General features: G+C 41.5%; 1 protein-coding gene across 1 annotated transcript; it reads left to right on the forward strand.

Moving 5' to 3' along the window:
- Positions 1 to 897: 897 nt before the first annotated feature.
- Positions 898 to 13,172, forward strand: LOC104507118 (cyclin-dependent kinase 7-like; the record flags this gene model as incomplete). Its single annotated transcript, XM_010148295.1, has 9 exons — positions 898 to 931; positions 2,701 to 2,768; positions 4,601 to 4,669; positions 6,043 to 6,153; positions 7,349 to 7,467; positions 7,984 to 8,083; positions 9,444 to 9,530; positions 11,291 to 11,440; positions 12,903 to 13,172. Coding segments are annotated over 9 exons (1,008 nt in total), but the record flags the coding sequence as incomplete, so codon positions are not given.
- Between the last annotated feature and the right edge of the window lie 2,371 nt (positions 13,173 to 15,543).

Below are 15,543 nucleotides of genomic sequence, written 5' to 3' on the forward strand. Positions count from 1 at the left end.
CCACCTGACGGGTGGTGGTTTTCAGAGGGTTTTGTTTAAACGGTCTAGTGAAGCTGCCTTTAATTTCTTTCCCCAAGGAGAGAGGCTAGCCTCATGCTCACCTCACTTCCTGGGCTGAAGGAATGTTGCTCCGGGTTGGGCTCTGTAGGTGGGGTTTTTTGACAGAAATTGATAAAAGTGGTCTTAGACCAGTAACTTAGCTGTTCGAAAGCACAGGTTGAAAATGTCCTTGAAGTGTTGATTGCAAGAAATTTTTGTGTTAAAAACAGGTGATTAGATGAAAAATGTGCCTTACAGTGGTTTGGTCAGTTAAAGGGCCCTCGTTACTGGATCATCAGTAGTTAAGTGGCTTTGCTTGATGCACTAATCCCTTTTAGCATTATAATACTTTTCCTGTAGTTGTTGTGAAAAGCATTCTCGTATCAGTGTTTTTTCCTAACTCTTATCATCTGGAATTATCAGTGGTGGGATTCTGGGCTTGGAAATGTAAGATGACTGAGATGGAAGGACTTTAGGCCAGCCCAACTTTACAGAGTCTGCTAAGTTTACCAAAATCTTTCTGTTACTTTGCCCTCATTTCTCCCTAGGGAGAAGCTTGGTAACGGTATCATAAAACTTTGTGGCTACAAAGCATTTTACGGTGCCAGATTGCATTATGTCTGGGTTTGGTGCCACCATGGCTATTTTTAAGCTTCTATAAAAGCTAATGCTTGAGAAACAGCTATGTTTTTAAGAGTCAAAAAAAACCCAAAACCCAAAGCAACCCTGACACCAGCTGGTAAAGTGCTTTGTGAACCAAAACTCATTCTGTTTTAGCAGAGTAATACTGAAGAATTGTATCCCCTGCTGTTGCTGCAGATGGCTTAACCTTATCTAATGTGAAACATTTCTTTTCAGATTAAACTGGGTCATAGATCAGAAGCTAAAGATGGTGAGTTTTAAAACAAATTCATGCTGCAAAAGCTGTGCTTTGCTTCATTTTTCTAAGTTGGTACATTAATTTCCCCCACCATAAATTGGCTGAGAAAAATGAGCTCAACTCTTCTAGTGTAAGGCTTGATAGAGGATTGTTTCCCCAGCTGCAGGGAAAATAAAAAACAGTAGAGATAACTGCAGGCATATGTTTGTCTAAATATGAGCATGTGAGCAGCTAGCTTCTCAATTTAAGTGGAAAACAAAGGTGATTGTAGCATACCATTGTAATCTTTACAGCACTGAGTTTGGAATACTTTTTTTATGATGCGCCTCTGTGCTTTCAATGTGTAGGACAGGTGAGCGTGCTTTCCTCTCTTTTCAGATATCTTCTTTGCTGTATTTTTGTGATTTATGCTGAGGTAAAAGCTAATAAAACCAAGATCTGGGCTGACCAGCCACGTGCCTTTAGGCATGGGTTATTGCAAGTGGCAGCCCAGTAATCCTGGTCTTCCCTTACAACCTGGGTGTCTCAGTAGTGTTTTGTAGGTGTGTAGGCTGCCATCTTTCAGGGGTCCTACATCAGGTTACCAACTTTCCAGTGAAGAAGCTTTGCTCTCAACTCTCCAATTCAGTTTTAAGGGAGGAATCTTTAAAGAGAAACTGAGCTCTCATCTCAGAGTCTCACAGTGGAGCCAACTGCCAGTGAGTCGTGATCCACCTGGCCTTCCATGGACTGATGTCCTTGAAGGACTGATATTACTTCTGGCCTATCCAATGCCTAGCTATAGTGTAAAGATGTTATTAAAAATGATGATCATGTCTGGGTTCCCTGTGCTAGCTGATAACTTGGTGTGCTTGGAATCTAAGGCTTTGCCCACCTGAAATCAGCTGTTGCCGACAGAGTTCTAAAATAGCCAATTAAAATAGGCAGAGCAGGAGTGTTGAGGTGATCCGTGTAACTTTGCCTAAACCTTTGCTAGAGTCCTGCGTGTTGAATCGTGTCCCACGTTTTGAGGGAATGCTGTCTTTCATCTCAGCAGCTGAAACTTTCTGTGCAACATACCACAAGAGCATTTTGCTTGCCAGTCAGTTTTCGTACAAACCATGAATACCAGGAGGGGAGGGATTGTTGCCCTGCAGGAATCCTGGTTTGATGTGGTGCAGACAGTGTGACTGCCCAAGTGCAGCGTCCCCTCTGTTTTTTCCTCTGTGAAATGTCGCTATTCAAGCAAGGCTGAGCAGGTTCTGGCCGCTGTATCTTTTATGCCACAGCATGAATGTAGAGACACGTCTATGTGCCTTGCCTTGTTAAACAATGCTGTGTCAGAAAGTGGAGAGGTACAGTCGTCAGGTTTGTCAGTGTGCCTCCCTCTGGAAGTGAGACACACTGAAGAACTAATATTTGCAAGATGTAACTTTTAAAAAATAAACCCAAAACTTAAAATACCCTGGAAAAGGTGATTTTTTTTTTCCTTCTTCTTATAGGCTTCTGCTAGAACTTTCCCTTTTTGCCAAAAGGGGCACATGTTGTTTCCTAATATAAACTTGATTACTGCGGTGTAGGATTTATTTGCACTGAAAGAAAAGTGTATGTCCACTTTTATTTTGCAGCAATCTACATATCTGTGGTGACGTACTTGTTATTTAGCAAATTGTTGAGTGGGGAGAAAGTAGTTTGTAGGAGCAAATCATCAGTGGGTAACAGGATGAGAGATTTCTTTGGATCTTAAGCCAAAGTTTTTAATTTTGCTCTGTCTCATCACTCTTCCTCTGTTTTTAATGTAGGAATCAACAGAACAGCCCTCAGGGAGATCAAATTGTTGCAGGAGTTAAGCCATCAGAATATTATTGGTGTAAGTAAAACGAATGCTGTTTGTAGAATCAGTCTTCAAATACTTTTGGTACAGGTTCAGACTGAAATTTGGAATTAGTTGGAGATGCTACTTAAGTTTACTACAGCTACTTTTTTCCAGCTCCAAATGGGCAGTAAAGCAATTTTTCCAGCAAAACACGTGTTTCGGTAACAAAGACAAAGTTGTAAGCCTCTTATTCTTTAGCCTGGGACTATGTGGATCTTAACGATGGAAAGAATTGTGGAAGTTTAGATTCTGCATCTCTGATAGACTTGCAAATGAGTGCAGTGCTGAATTTACCTGATTGTTTGCTTCGCAAGGAACTGGTGACAGCCAAAAGCAGGCTTTTGTAAGCAATGGTAATTTTTAGGTATCTTTTCAGTTGCATTTGGATTGACTTCAGCTACAGATAGCCAGCTGGAGCTAAAGATATTTTTTAATTAACTAATAGGGGTACTTTGAAAGTCTGCCATAAATATTAGGCCAAATATGAATTTTCCAGATAATTTATTTAACTTTTCCAGAGCTGAAATACGGTTCTTTTCTGCATTGTGAAGTTGGGTTCAAAGTGGTTGCTTTAGTGATCAGAGTTAGAGAACATGCAGAGAAAGACAACTAAAATGGCAAAGGGATGGAGCATCTTTATGAAAAAGATTGATTCCTCACTCCAGAGAGGAAAAAGCTGGGAATAGGGAGGCGTACAAAACTGAGGTGGTAGGTAAAGTGCTTGTCGGACTAATTGTTGCGAAGTCCCACAGTAACAGAAATGAGATGTTTGTAAGCCGTTCACATCAGGAGAAGGGAGTGTGTGGAAATTGTACCGCTTTACATGGCGTGTAGCGTCTCTCAAATGTGTTGCCACAGGAACTGTGGAAGCAGATAATGTCAGCAGTTCAAAAGGAATCCGGCAAATTCACAATCAGCAGGTCCATAAACAGGTTGTACCCTCTTATCAGCAATGATAAAGCTGCTGTGGCTGTTGGAAGTGTAAGGGGCATAAATTCCAAGATGTGGCCAAGCTTGTAGGCTCATCTGCGTGGTACCTCCTGTTACCGTGGTTTCTGTAGAGGAAGAGCAAACGACTCCTTTGCAGTTGGGCTATTCCCATGGTCATCATGCTGAGACACTAAGGAATGAGCCACACCAAAGAGTGCGCAGCTTCCTGATCACAAGGGTAGAATACCATGCTGGATGATCTGTTACTGTTACTCAGTGTCACACCTGCGTTATCTCAAATTAAAAATTGATTGTCGTACACAGCTTCATCCTGAGAAGGGGCCGTTTGGATATTCTCTCTCCAAAGTGTTTAATTTGTCCTAGAAAGCACGCTACAAAGATGAAGATATGCCTAAGAATAATTTTTAAAGGAGGTTAATAAGCCTAACCCTTAGAGTTTCTAAATACTGTGTGCTTAGAGGAAGCAGGTACACAGAGCTGTATACATGAGAAAATTTAGCCTGGTCTCCAGAAAGGGTAGGAGTTTTGTAGAACAGCAGAGTTTGGGGGAGGAGGAGAAGGTGTGCATTGGATTATCTGTTGTAGCTAACATGGTAAAGGTAATTCTTTCTCTTTTCTTTTTTACCCATAAGTCTAGGAGGGAGGAGAACTTGTGTAAAATAAAATTACCATGATTAATGGGCATGTGGTGGTGTTTTTTTTTTTTGAGACTGAGTTAAGAAGCTAAACTGAGTAAGAATTTTTGTATTTCAAGTCAAAATGCCTAGAAGTGTGTTCAGCAAGCGGAAAATCCACATGCACACTACAGTGATGCAGAACCTTAGAAAACTGGAAGTATGAGGGTATGCTTCATCATAACGTATTTTGTTTTACAGCTTCTAGATGCATTTGGGCACAAGTCCAATATTAGTTTGGTGTTTGACTTCATGGAAACGGATCTCGAGGTAAGATTTAAGACTTCTATTTCACTATCCTCAAATGATTTTTGAAAATCATACTTTCACAGGCTTACATTGGCCCCTATTAGAAAGGTAACTTTCATTATGTCAGTTGATTTAGATCATGTATCAAAAGTAGTTTGAGTAATTGGACAAATTTTGTGAGTTCTCAACTGATAATGCTTTTATTTTTAAATAATTGTCAGCATGATCTTCAAGAAACAGGCTGTGTTCACCATGTCAGTTTTCTAGGACTCCACTCAGACCATAGAACCTCAGCCATAGCTCAGCGTCTCGGGGTGCTCTTGCTAAGCAGGGTATCATTGAACGTGCTCCAGTAAGTGTGAAATACAGTGCAGAGTATACCAAGTGATGAGCTGGGACTACAGTCATGCACTTGAACCGTTCTTTTAACCGTTCTTTCTTGCAAATCAGCATCTCACAAGATGTTTTATTCTCCAAGATATTAAGTTAGTTTGTCATTGCAGCAGTCTGTGTGAGAGATTTTGATGCAAGATTCTTTATTTTGGTAGACTGTCCTATTACTTGGTAACAAGCAACGTTTAGAGCTGAAGAAGGTGCAGCATGCAAAGAGGAGTGAAATACTCTTGTACCACAGGATGATGTGGTATGCAGAGCCTTTAGCCATATTGTGGTGTCACTTGGGCCACCGTTTGAGACTGCAGCCTGTTGTGATTGGCCGCATGCGGCGTACACAAAATTTTGCATAGTCTCAGACAGCTATTTTGTAAATCTCAAACAACTTAAAGCTTAGGAAAGGCTATTGCTGAACTGAGCAGCAGTATTAACAAGCAGGTTTTGAGGAGTAGTGTAGAAAATACTTTAAACAGAGACGTTTACATGGAATTTTAATGATAAAAATCAAAGAAGATAGGAAACAAGTAGATTGGTTAAAGTACAGTAAAGTGGCCATACCTCTTGGTCTTTCCAGAAAGCGAAGAGGAAACCATTGAATTTCAAAGATTAGATGCATAGAGAGCATGGAGAAAGAAGGAATAAGTGGGAATGTGACTTCAAGTTTAGTGACACATTTATCATTTTTATGTATATGTCTTTGTCTTGCAAGTTTGGGTATCAGCCTGGAACTGAGATAGAATAATAATCTCATGTTTCCAACCCTTTTTCTCATTTTGTTAGTTAAATAAATTTCACGGGGGCTATCTGGACTTCCCATTTCAATTTCTGATCTCCAGAATAGACCCTATTTTTTTTTTTCTTGTAAAAGGGGTGAGAATGCTAGAGAACATGTGACTGCCATTCGAACTTTGTCTTAACAGAGGAAATAACTTTTGAGCTGAAAGAATGAAAGTAAGTCCATCTTGCACGGTAAGCTTTGCTATCAATCTTATGTTTTACAGGTTATTATAAAGGATACCAGTATTGTATTGACACAGTCTCACATCAAGGCATATATGTTGATGACGCTTCAAGGATTAGAATATTTGCATCAGCACTGGATTCTGCACAGGGTAAGCACGTACTAGGTTGACAGCCTTTATGCTCTAACAAAGTCACGTTTGACAGAATTTGAGTCTCGAGTCCAGTGAAGGTGGTTTTGCAGTTCAGCTGTTCTCAGTCCTTAAGCATTCATGCTGGGTGTTTTGGTGACGCTGTAGCAATACCAGAAATGTGGAGTTAGTGATGCAGTCATCGTTTAGACTTTTATATGCAAGTGTCTCAAGTGACTTTGGTTAGCACTGTGAACTGGGTCTGTCTGGGACAGACTGAACTTCGCTCACCGCAGGCGGTAAGGTGCCGTGTTTTGGATTTGTGCCTAAAACCGTGCTGACAACCTGCTGATGGTTGTGGCTGTTGCCAAGCAGAGCTCAGGCACTGTCAAGGCTTTCTCTTCCTCCCACTCTGCCCTCACCCCACCGAGGAGGCTGGGAGTGGGCAAGAAGTTGGAGGGGACGCAGCTGGGAGAGGTGACCCAAGCTGGGCAGGGCGATCTGGCGTGCCATGTGACATCATGCTTGGCAGTAAAAACTGGGGTAGAGGAGGAAGGAGAGATTTTGGGTGTCGAGGTGGCTGCTGCTCAGAGACTGGCTGAGCAGCACTCTGCTTGTGGAAGGTGGTGAATTATTTCCTTTGCATTACTTGCATGTTTGGGTTTTTTCCTCTTGCCTTCACCTGTTAAACTCAGGGAGCAATATAGACGCAGTTTTCTTCCTTTTACTCGTGTTCTCTCCCCTGTCCCAGGCTGGGAATGATAACAGGGTGAGCAAATGACTGTGTGTGTGCTCTGCTGCTGGCCAGAGGTCAACCCACACATTGTCACTCTGTTCAACTGTACCGTTTCCATGAGTTCTGCAGTTATTTGGAACATTTGCAAGATCTTTGTGCTGTTCATTTGGAGACAGTGCAATTAACTCTGCTGCAGGAACAGCAGTTCTAAAACCTACCAAGAGGCAGTTTGGGTGTTGGTTTTTTTTTTTAAACTCTGCAGCTCACATATGATAATACTCAAATGGGTGTTTCACTGATTTTCATGTATGATGAAATACTTAATTTCCTGAGATTGTGGGCTTTTTTTCTCACAACGTAGATGTAGAATGAAAAGCCTGCATTTTAGAATACTGTTATGGGACACCTGCCAGGAGGTTCATTGTATGTCTGTTTTTATCAACACTGACACAATTCATCCTTTGCTTTCTGTACTGACAGGATCTGAAGCCAAATAATTTGTTGTTAGATGAAAATGGGGTTTTAAAATTGGCTGATTTTGGCTTGGCAAAATCTTTTGGAAGCCCAAACAGAGTTTATACCCACCAGGTGGTAACAAGGTAAGACATTCTGTTTTGCTTCTTACATAGTGGTTGTGTAGCTGTTTTGCAGTGTCTCTTGAAACGTTATGTCAAATCAACGTGTTCAGTGTTCGGCATCTAGCTCGTGATACAGCTGTAGTGGCGAGAGCCTCAAAGAAAACACGAGGCATTGTTTAGCAAAGTTTCTGTACGAACGGATAGAATATGCATCTGTGGGGTGTTTCTGGGGTATGATACTTTCGAAATGCATGGAAGTAATATGTATCTGCCTATAAGCCTTGTTTTCAGAGCAAAACAGCTGTTGCTTTCTGTTAATCATGAGATCTAGGATCTTTTTTTACAAGCTAGTCACATTATTATGAGAGTAAAGCTTGAGCCAATTAAAAAATTCTGCAAATAGAGTACACCTCTTTGGTGTCTGAAAAATATATAAGCAGGAACAGTGTTCCCTTTGTAGTTCTTGCATTGCTACAATATACAGCGCTTGACATGAGCAAAGCCGGGCGCCTTTCACAAAATGTGGTTTCCTTTCAGGTGGTACCGTGCCCCTGAACTACTGTTTGGTGCTAGAATGTACGGTGTGGGTGTCGACATGTGGGCTGTTGGTTGTATTTTAGCTGAATTGCTTCTCAGGGTAAGTCTTCAAATGTAATTCAGTGCATGACTACTCCAACAGCTTGCTGCCTGTGAGGGAAGTGCAATTCTGGACTAGACTGAGGTTCCATAAGCATCATAATCATTGGACCTCTTTAAGTACAGCTGGGTAAAAAAAAAAATTGCAACAAACAGTCACAGTCTTGCCCTGGGGAAGGTCGATAACTTCTACAGTCCTCTGAGTGTTCTTTGGCACACCCTTCCATCAGTTTTCATTTGCTATCCTCAGAAAAGTTACATCACAGACACATGCATCCTCTATCCCTTATACGTTGTTCCCTAATAACTGCAAATAATTATCAGCAGTATCTTAATTTTGAGTTTACTTGCAATGGCCAGAAGACTGATGTTCTCAGCTGTGGTTAGCTGTCAGTACTGGAATGAGGCTAACCTCAGGCTAATCCTATGCCCCCTCCTGAGTACTAGGCACAGATGTAGTGGTCCTTAAATATGTTTTACTGAAGCAGACCATTTATTATGCAGCTCTTCAGAGAGGACATGGTGTGAGGCAGGGAGTGGGGGGTGGGAACACAGACAGCTGGCAGCATGAAGTAGCCTGCAGTATAATTTATTTTCCATTAGTAAGTGGCTTCGCATCAGTTTTTGCACTGTACTTTAAATGTCGGTGTGACCATGGGGTGAACCAGACTGGTGAACTGGTTTGTCTGAAAGCACTTTGAACAAAATCTTTTTGCCTTGGTTTATCACAGAAACAGTGTACTTGTAGAATTTGGTTGGCAGTTCAGGAATGGAAATCTTAGAATCTTAGAATGGTTTGGGTTGGAAGGGACCTTAAAGACCCTCTAGTTCCAACCCCCCTGCCATGGGCAGGGACACCTTCCACTAGACCAGGTTGCTCAAAGCCTCGTCCAGCCTGGCCTTGAACACTTCCAGGGATGGGGCATGGAAATGGAGAGGGGCTGTTTAAGCAGCACTAATGATGCGTCCGTAAATATGTATTAGACCTGCTGAAGTTTGATAAACTCAGGGGAAGTCAGAAAGCAAATGAGGTGAATTCTCCTGATGCTTTGGTTTTTATGCTTTGTAAGAATCTTATGGTTCAGTTTTTTAACTCTTATATGCTTAATAAGCTTAATATGCTGGTTTAATCTTCTGTTTAGCTCTCTGCTGCCAGGTAAGTGCTAACAAGCGTGAGCTGTGAGAAAGCTTCAGAATCTATTTGGATGGCACTAGAAAGCCTTAAATATTCAGTTTACCTCTTTGTGGGCAGCTGGTACTCAGAGGTGTTTTGCCCTGCAGTGATGGGGGGTGGCTCAGAGCTCCTCCCCAGAACTCAAGTTTGGAAGTTAATCCAATCAAATGCTGTTGCCCTCTTCCAGGTTCCTTTTTTGCCTGGAGACTCTGATCTTGACCAGCTGACACGGATATTTGAAACTCTGGGCACTCCAACGGAAGAACAATGGCCTGTGAGTCTTGTTGATGAACAGCCTGACATTAGTTGTACTTGACACTATTTTAGTTTATGAAATTAAATGGTATACCAGGATACTTGAGTAAATTTTTCAGAAGGCAGCTGCCTCATCTCAAAGTGGAGGATAAGCAGCGGAGATCTACTGTTTCTCTTGTCAGATCTCTGATCGATATAGCAGTGTTGTTTAGCCTTAAGTAACAGTAATGAAACTACTTGGTGCCATCTCTATGTGTATCCCATTTCCTATTACTATTGGTGTAAAGTTATGGCTGTTGCTTAATGTTCTTCAGATGGTTGATTAATCTGCTTTAACCTGACAAGCTTTAATCACTTTCAGAAGTAGGAAAAATTTGTAGGGACTTAAGTCAGCCTGGATAAGTTACAGTTTTGGGGTACAGTAAGAAACACCAGACAAACAGCTTTAGGGATAAACAGTTTATCTGAGAATAATGGTGCAGTAACAAATACAAGTCAGTAGTATCTGGGTCGAGATGACTGTAAATCCAATAATTCACTAACGCTGGGCTAAACCTGTCGGAACGCAGAGTGACCTACATAACCATGGTTATCAGACAGGCTGGCAGGAAGCAGGGCATGGTTTCCTCTGAGCCATTCCCCGATGGGCGTGGGGGTCCCGAATTTCCTGATCAGACCATTCTCTTGTGGTTGATTTGTGGAAGCACCCTCTGGGCTTGTTACCAGTTACCCCATCCCACCTCTGCTCCCCCTCTGTGCACGCATTTCCTTTGTGTGAGTGGTGCTCAGATGCTGCCTTATGTAGCGGTGATCACCGACTGGAGCTGTAGCCATACGGAGAAATGTCGTGTAAGGCAGTGCGGGACCTGCATAATTCTGTCGCTGTCTGGAGTTCTGAATGAAATGCGTGGAGGTTTTTGCAATGACACTTCTGCTTTCTTTGGAGAGGAAGAGTTCAGGTATAGGTGGGGAAAGGAGAGAATAGGAGATTTGGTGGCATGGCAGAGGTGATGCATTTCAAAATCACTTGGCAAGCCCATACATTTCAAGAACTGATACCTTTACTATCAAGGTTATAACTGATTAACAAAAATGTATATTTTGTCACTTCAGTGTTTTATTTTGCTTGGATAAACCTACTGAAGTGGGATGACTAGAGGTTTAAAATACTTAAAACACTATTAACATACTATGTTTGGATAATCATCTGTAAAAAGATTGATGTTACGATATAATTTGAATGAGATTGATTTCATACCTGCAGGAGGAAAGGAATACAAAAGTCATCTGCTGTTTGACTGCTTGGTGTATTTTTCTTCCTTCTTCCCACTTTCCAAATGAAAAGTTTCAGTTGTGCCTTTCATAAGTAGCTCAGAATGCCTGTGATGATCAGGTAACTTTGAGGAGGACAGCATATTACTAACTTGGAGAAAATGCAGACTGGCTATTTTGTTAATCTTGTGTCTTCCACCATGTCAGTTTGTATTTGGCTGCCCCCACTTTAAAGTTCTTTCATAATTCCTGTCTTTGTTAGCAGCCTTTGATTTTGTACCGGTCACCATTAAAGGGAAAGTGTGAAATGAATGTAGCAATTTAAAAAAAAAAAAAAGTCTCTATGACCTACTACTCCTACAGTTATTTTGTTTCAGTGACCAAGTACTGGCAGGGTCTTATAAAAGATAATTTCATTCTGCTGAAAGACAGCCATAACTTCCCTTTCTGTGAAAAGCTGAACTCCTCCTGACTTGAAAAGCATACAGGCTGTTTTTGTCTTTGCAGGGGATGACTAGTCTTCCAGATTATGTCACATTCAAGTCTTTCCCTGGAATGCCATTTCAACTTATCTTCAGTGCAGCTGGTGATGACTTGCTCAGTCTTCTGCAAGGCTTATTTACATTTAATCCTTGCACTAGGCTTACGGCTACTCAGGTATAGTATACTTACATGGTGTCTCAATGTTCTTTAGCCTCCTGTTAATACCAGATAAGTGTGCTTTGAAGCCAGTAAGCCACATCTGAATTGAAATGTCATACAGATCCATCTGTGAAATACTAGGAACATATTTGTGATGTTTTATGGAGAGAATTCTGAAAGGCATGAATAATGCGAACTGATCATCTCCATTCCCAATGCAAAGCAAAGGTAGAAAGCTAAAAGGCATGAAAATCGTGGCCTTCAGAGAGCCATTATACTTGATCCTCAAAATTCAGTGACCTACAGCTTGAAACTTAAGTTTTAACATAGCGTATCTCATTCCTTGGTTTTGAAAGGTTTTCTTCCATAATTCATCCATGCTCTTTTTCAATTTCATTTAAACCTTTCTGATTCTTTTTTTAACATGAGATTCTGTGGTGACTTAAACCAGCATTCTGATCCAAATATCCTTTTCCATTGTACTTGGGTAAAACTCGATTTCACTGCTCCTTGAGATGGAGGGAAATGAAGGACTTTAAATGAAAATTTGTGCAGCATGTTCTAGTTGAGAATATTGACTTGTGCTGTGAAGAAGATACAGCAGTTGGCAGTTTCAAAGCTATTTCTGTCACCTCACGCTGTTAAAGAGACATGGAAAAACCAGAGATCCCTTAGGCCAAAACCCCCTCGTTGCCTATTAGACAAGTATTGTGGTTCAACCCCATTCACAACTAAACACCACACTGCTGCTCACTCACTGCCCTCTCCCAGTGGGATGGGGAAGGGCATTGGAGAAAAAGGTAAGAAAACTCGTGGGTTAACAGTTTAATTGAAAACAGCATTATTAGTATCACTTTTAAATTTAATAATATGTAATGAAAATACTACTAGTAGTAGTATTAGCAATATGTATTGAAAAAGAAAACAATAGTAGAAAAAGAAGAAATTATACAACTGCTCACCACATGCTCAACTCATGCACAGCCAGTCCCTGAGGAGTGCCAGAGCCCTGGTCAACTCCTGCCAACGTATATACTGTCTGTGATGTCTTGTGGCATGAAATACCCCTTTGCTCAGTTTGGGTCAGCTGGCCTGGCTGTGTCCCCTTCTGGCCTCTTGCAGAGAAGAAGCTGGGAACACGCATGTAGGGTGAGAAACTGAAAAAGTCATAGGATCTTATATGTTGGAAAAGAGCTTTAAGATCATCAAGTCCAACCATTAACCCAACACTGCTAATACCATCCCAGCTTCATTTCCCCTCTCTGGACACACTCCAGCACCTCAGTGGCGTTTTGTAGTGAGGGACCCAGAACTGAACGCAGCATTTGAGGTACAGCCTCACCAGCACCAAGTACAGGGGAGAAATCACTTCCCTAGTCCCAGTTCTAAGTGCTTTATTTCATGATAACCTCTTTATAGCTAGTGCTCTGACACTTTATACTAATTACCTTAGTTATTTTCTTCCATTATCATTAAGGCATTGAAACAGAAGTATTTCAGTAACCGGCCAGGACCCACTCCAGGAAATCAGCTCCCAAGACCCAGCTGTCCAGCAGAAGCTGTAAAGGAGCAACAGACTGCACTTTTAAATTTAAAAAGGAAAAGAATAGAAGGAATAGACCAAGGTAACCTCTTTAATGTTTCATCTGTTTTAAAGCAGGAGCTACATGCTCAGAGAGAAAGTGATACTTCCAGTGTTTCAGAACAAAAACTGTCTGAATGGGCTATATCCCTGGGCACCAGCTGAAGCCCTTTAATGACTTCCTACATTTTAGGATAAATGCTTTAGGGTGAGAATGACTTAGTTCGGTGTTCTAACAGAACTGTTACAAAAGGCTCTGTTATGACAATTACAAATCTATTTGTTAAAAGAAATACCTAAATCCATTAAATTCTGTAATGGATTGTGGTACTACCCAGTATATTATAGGATATTATGAGGCCTTTTAATTTTTTTTTTTTCCTGAGACATCTTACTGAAGTGGTAGTAACTTAAGTTATATCTCTTCAAAAAAGTGGGGTGAAGACAGAAAGAGAAACGTAGCATGCCATCTTCCAAAAGACAGATTGGAGAAGGTAAACTGGGTTTCGAAGAGAGACTTCTCTCTCTCTCTTAAAATAAGCAAGTTAACAGTTAAGACTGCTCTGGGTAAGGAATGTTAAGCACATTTCTGTGACAGGCTTATTCCCTAACACTTCTATGTGGAGCCTCCAGCCCTCCCCAGACAGTAGCACGTACTTCGTAGCTTGATGGCAAGAACAACTCCAAGGACTCAAGATCTGACACTAAATTACTCAGACCTTTGAGTAGGTGGCTCTCTGAGGTTTCTTCTACCCACTTTATTTATAAGTAGCATATGGAGAAATGAGAGGATGAGATCTGGAGAGTACTGCTGCCCTCATCTGTAGACCTGATACTCGGAGAGACATCGTTGAAGAATGAGGTAGAGCCTAAAAGGTCTATTACTTCCTGCAGACAGCTTGTTACTGGGTAGTGACAGCATGTAAGAAAAATCACAAGGAGCGTATGGGTGGAGGGGCAGGGTTAAGCCTTAGAATAGTTTGCCTTTCTTAGGTTTAAACGCAGAATTGACTGGCTAGCTTTTTATACTAACAGAGGTAAATACTTACAGGTGTCCCAAATGCAGTTAACAGTTCCAGAATTTGTGACTCCATTTGGAATACGTGTATGTATTCAAGTGGGCTTTTATTCCAGCACTGTCTCATAGATTCATTGGAAAAAGGCATAATGCTTGCTGATGTAGCAAGCAGCATTAGCCAGCTCAGAGTAGAGATATCTCAAGAATAGCATCATACAAATACTTAAAATCTTGAGGAGGGGGCTGAACCCCTTTACTTTGGTAACAATGTGATTTACACTTTTCAGGATTACCAAAAAAATTGATTTTTTGATTGCTGTGGATGAACATGAGTGAAAAAAGCCCGAGTCTCAACCATTGAAAGTAATGCTGCAGTAGTCTCTGGGTGGTTATTCTGCAACCCTTTCCTATGTAAAATGTGAATCTAGTATTTCCGCACTGAAACTGAGGTTTTATTAATCCTACTTTTTTTTTTCCCCGAATAAAAGTGTTCCTAAACAAAACAAGAAGATTCCTTTCTTGGTTTGCTGTCTCATTACTTTGACTCATGCTTTGAGGTAGTAACTGTCAAAACTGTGTGCTGGCAACAGATTTACACAGACCAATTTTGCAGAACCTTCATGCGGAATCGTGCTCTCCTGCACAGATGCACACCATTAGGAGGAAAACGGCAAATACAGCCTTCTGGCCTGGAGGTTAGCTGTATATAGGGTTGTCTGCCAGCCCTGTAATAATGTTGGGGAGAACTGAATCATCATAAGGGAAGGGCAGGAGCCTTTTTTGTTGTAGTTGATATGCTGACGTAATAATAGATGAGTACGTATGCGCTCTCTCAGTGATCACACATTCAGCGTTTCCTAGGACGCATCTACTGTCTTAAATTATATGATGCACAGATTGAATGTGGCTTGTTGGTGTGGTTTTGCAGACCAGTTTTACAGGAGAAATTATCTGAGAAGCATATAAATACTGTTTCCTTCACAGCTTCAAGATTGCAGTAGGAGAGGGAGGGAGATGCAGCTGGCAAAACTCTACCATCCCTCCTGTCAACCTGTGGCTGTTGAACGATTCATAGTGCAGAGATGTTGGCCTCAGCTGAAAGCAGGGAGATTTAGATTGGATATCAGGAAGAAGTTCTTCATGGAGAGGGAGGTGAGGCACTGGAACAGGTTGCCCAGAGAAGCTGTGGATGCCCCATCCCTGGAAGTGTTCAAGGCCAGGCTGGATGAGGCTGTGAGCAACCTGGTCTAGTGGAAGGTGTCCCTGCCCATGGCAGGGGGGTTGGAAGTGGATGGTCTTTAAGGTCCATTCCAACCCAAACCCTTCTGTGATTCTGTAAGTCATGGTGTACCACAGCAGGTGCTCAAAATTAGCAGTACTTCTATATAAGTTCAGGAGCTGATCCCTTCCAGCTCCCACACTGCAACTCATTTGGCATGCTGTGCACTGCACAGTGTGGAACAGGCGCAGGCCTATTCTACACTGTGAGGTATTGTCATGGTTAAACTCTGGCTAGCA

The sequence above is a fragment of the Eurypyga helias genome, unplaced genomic scaffold (genome assembly GCF_000690775.1).
Source record: "Eurypyga helias isolate BGI_N326 unplaced genomic scaffold, ASM69077v1 scaffold33333, whole genome shotgun sequence".
Classification (NCBI taxonomy): domain Eukaryota; kingdom Metazoa; phylum Chordata; class Aves; order Eurypygiformes; family Eurypygidae; genus Eurypyga; species Eurypyga helias.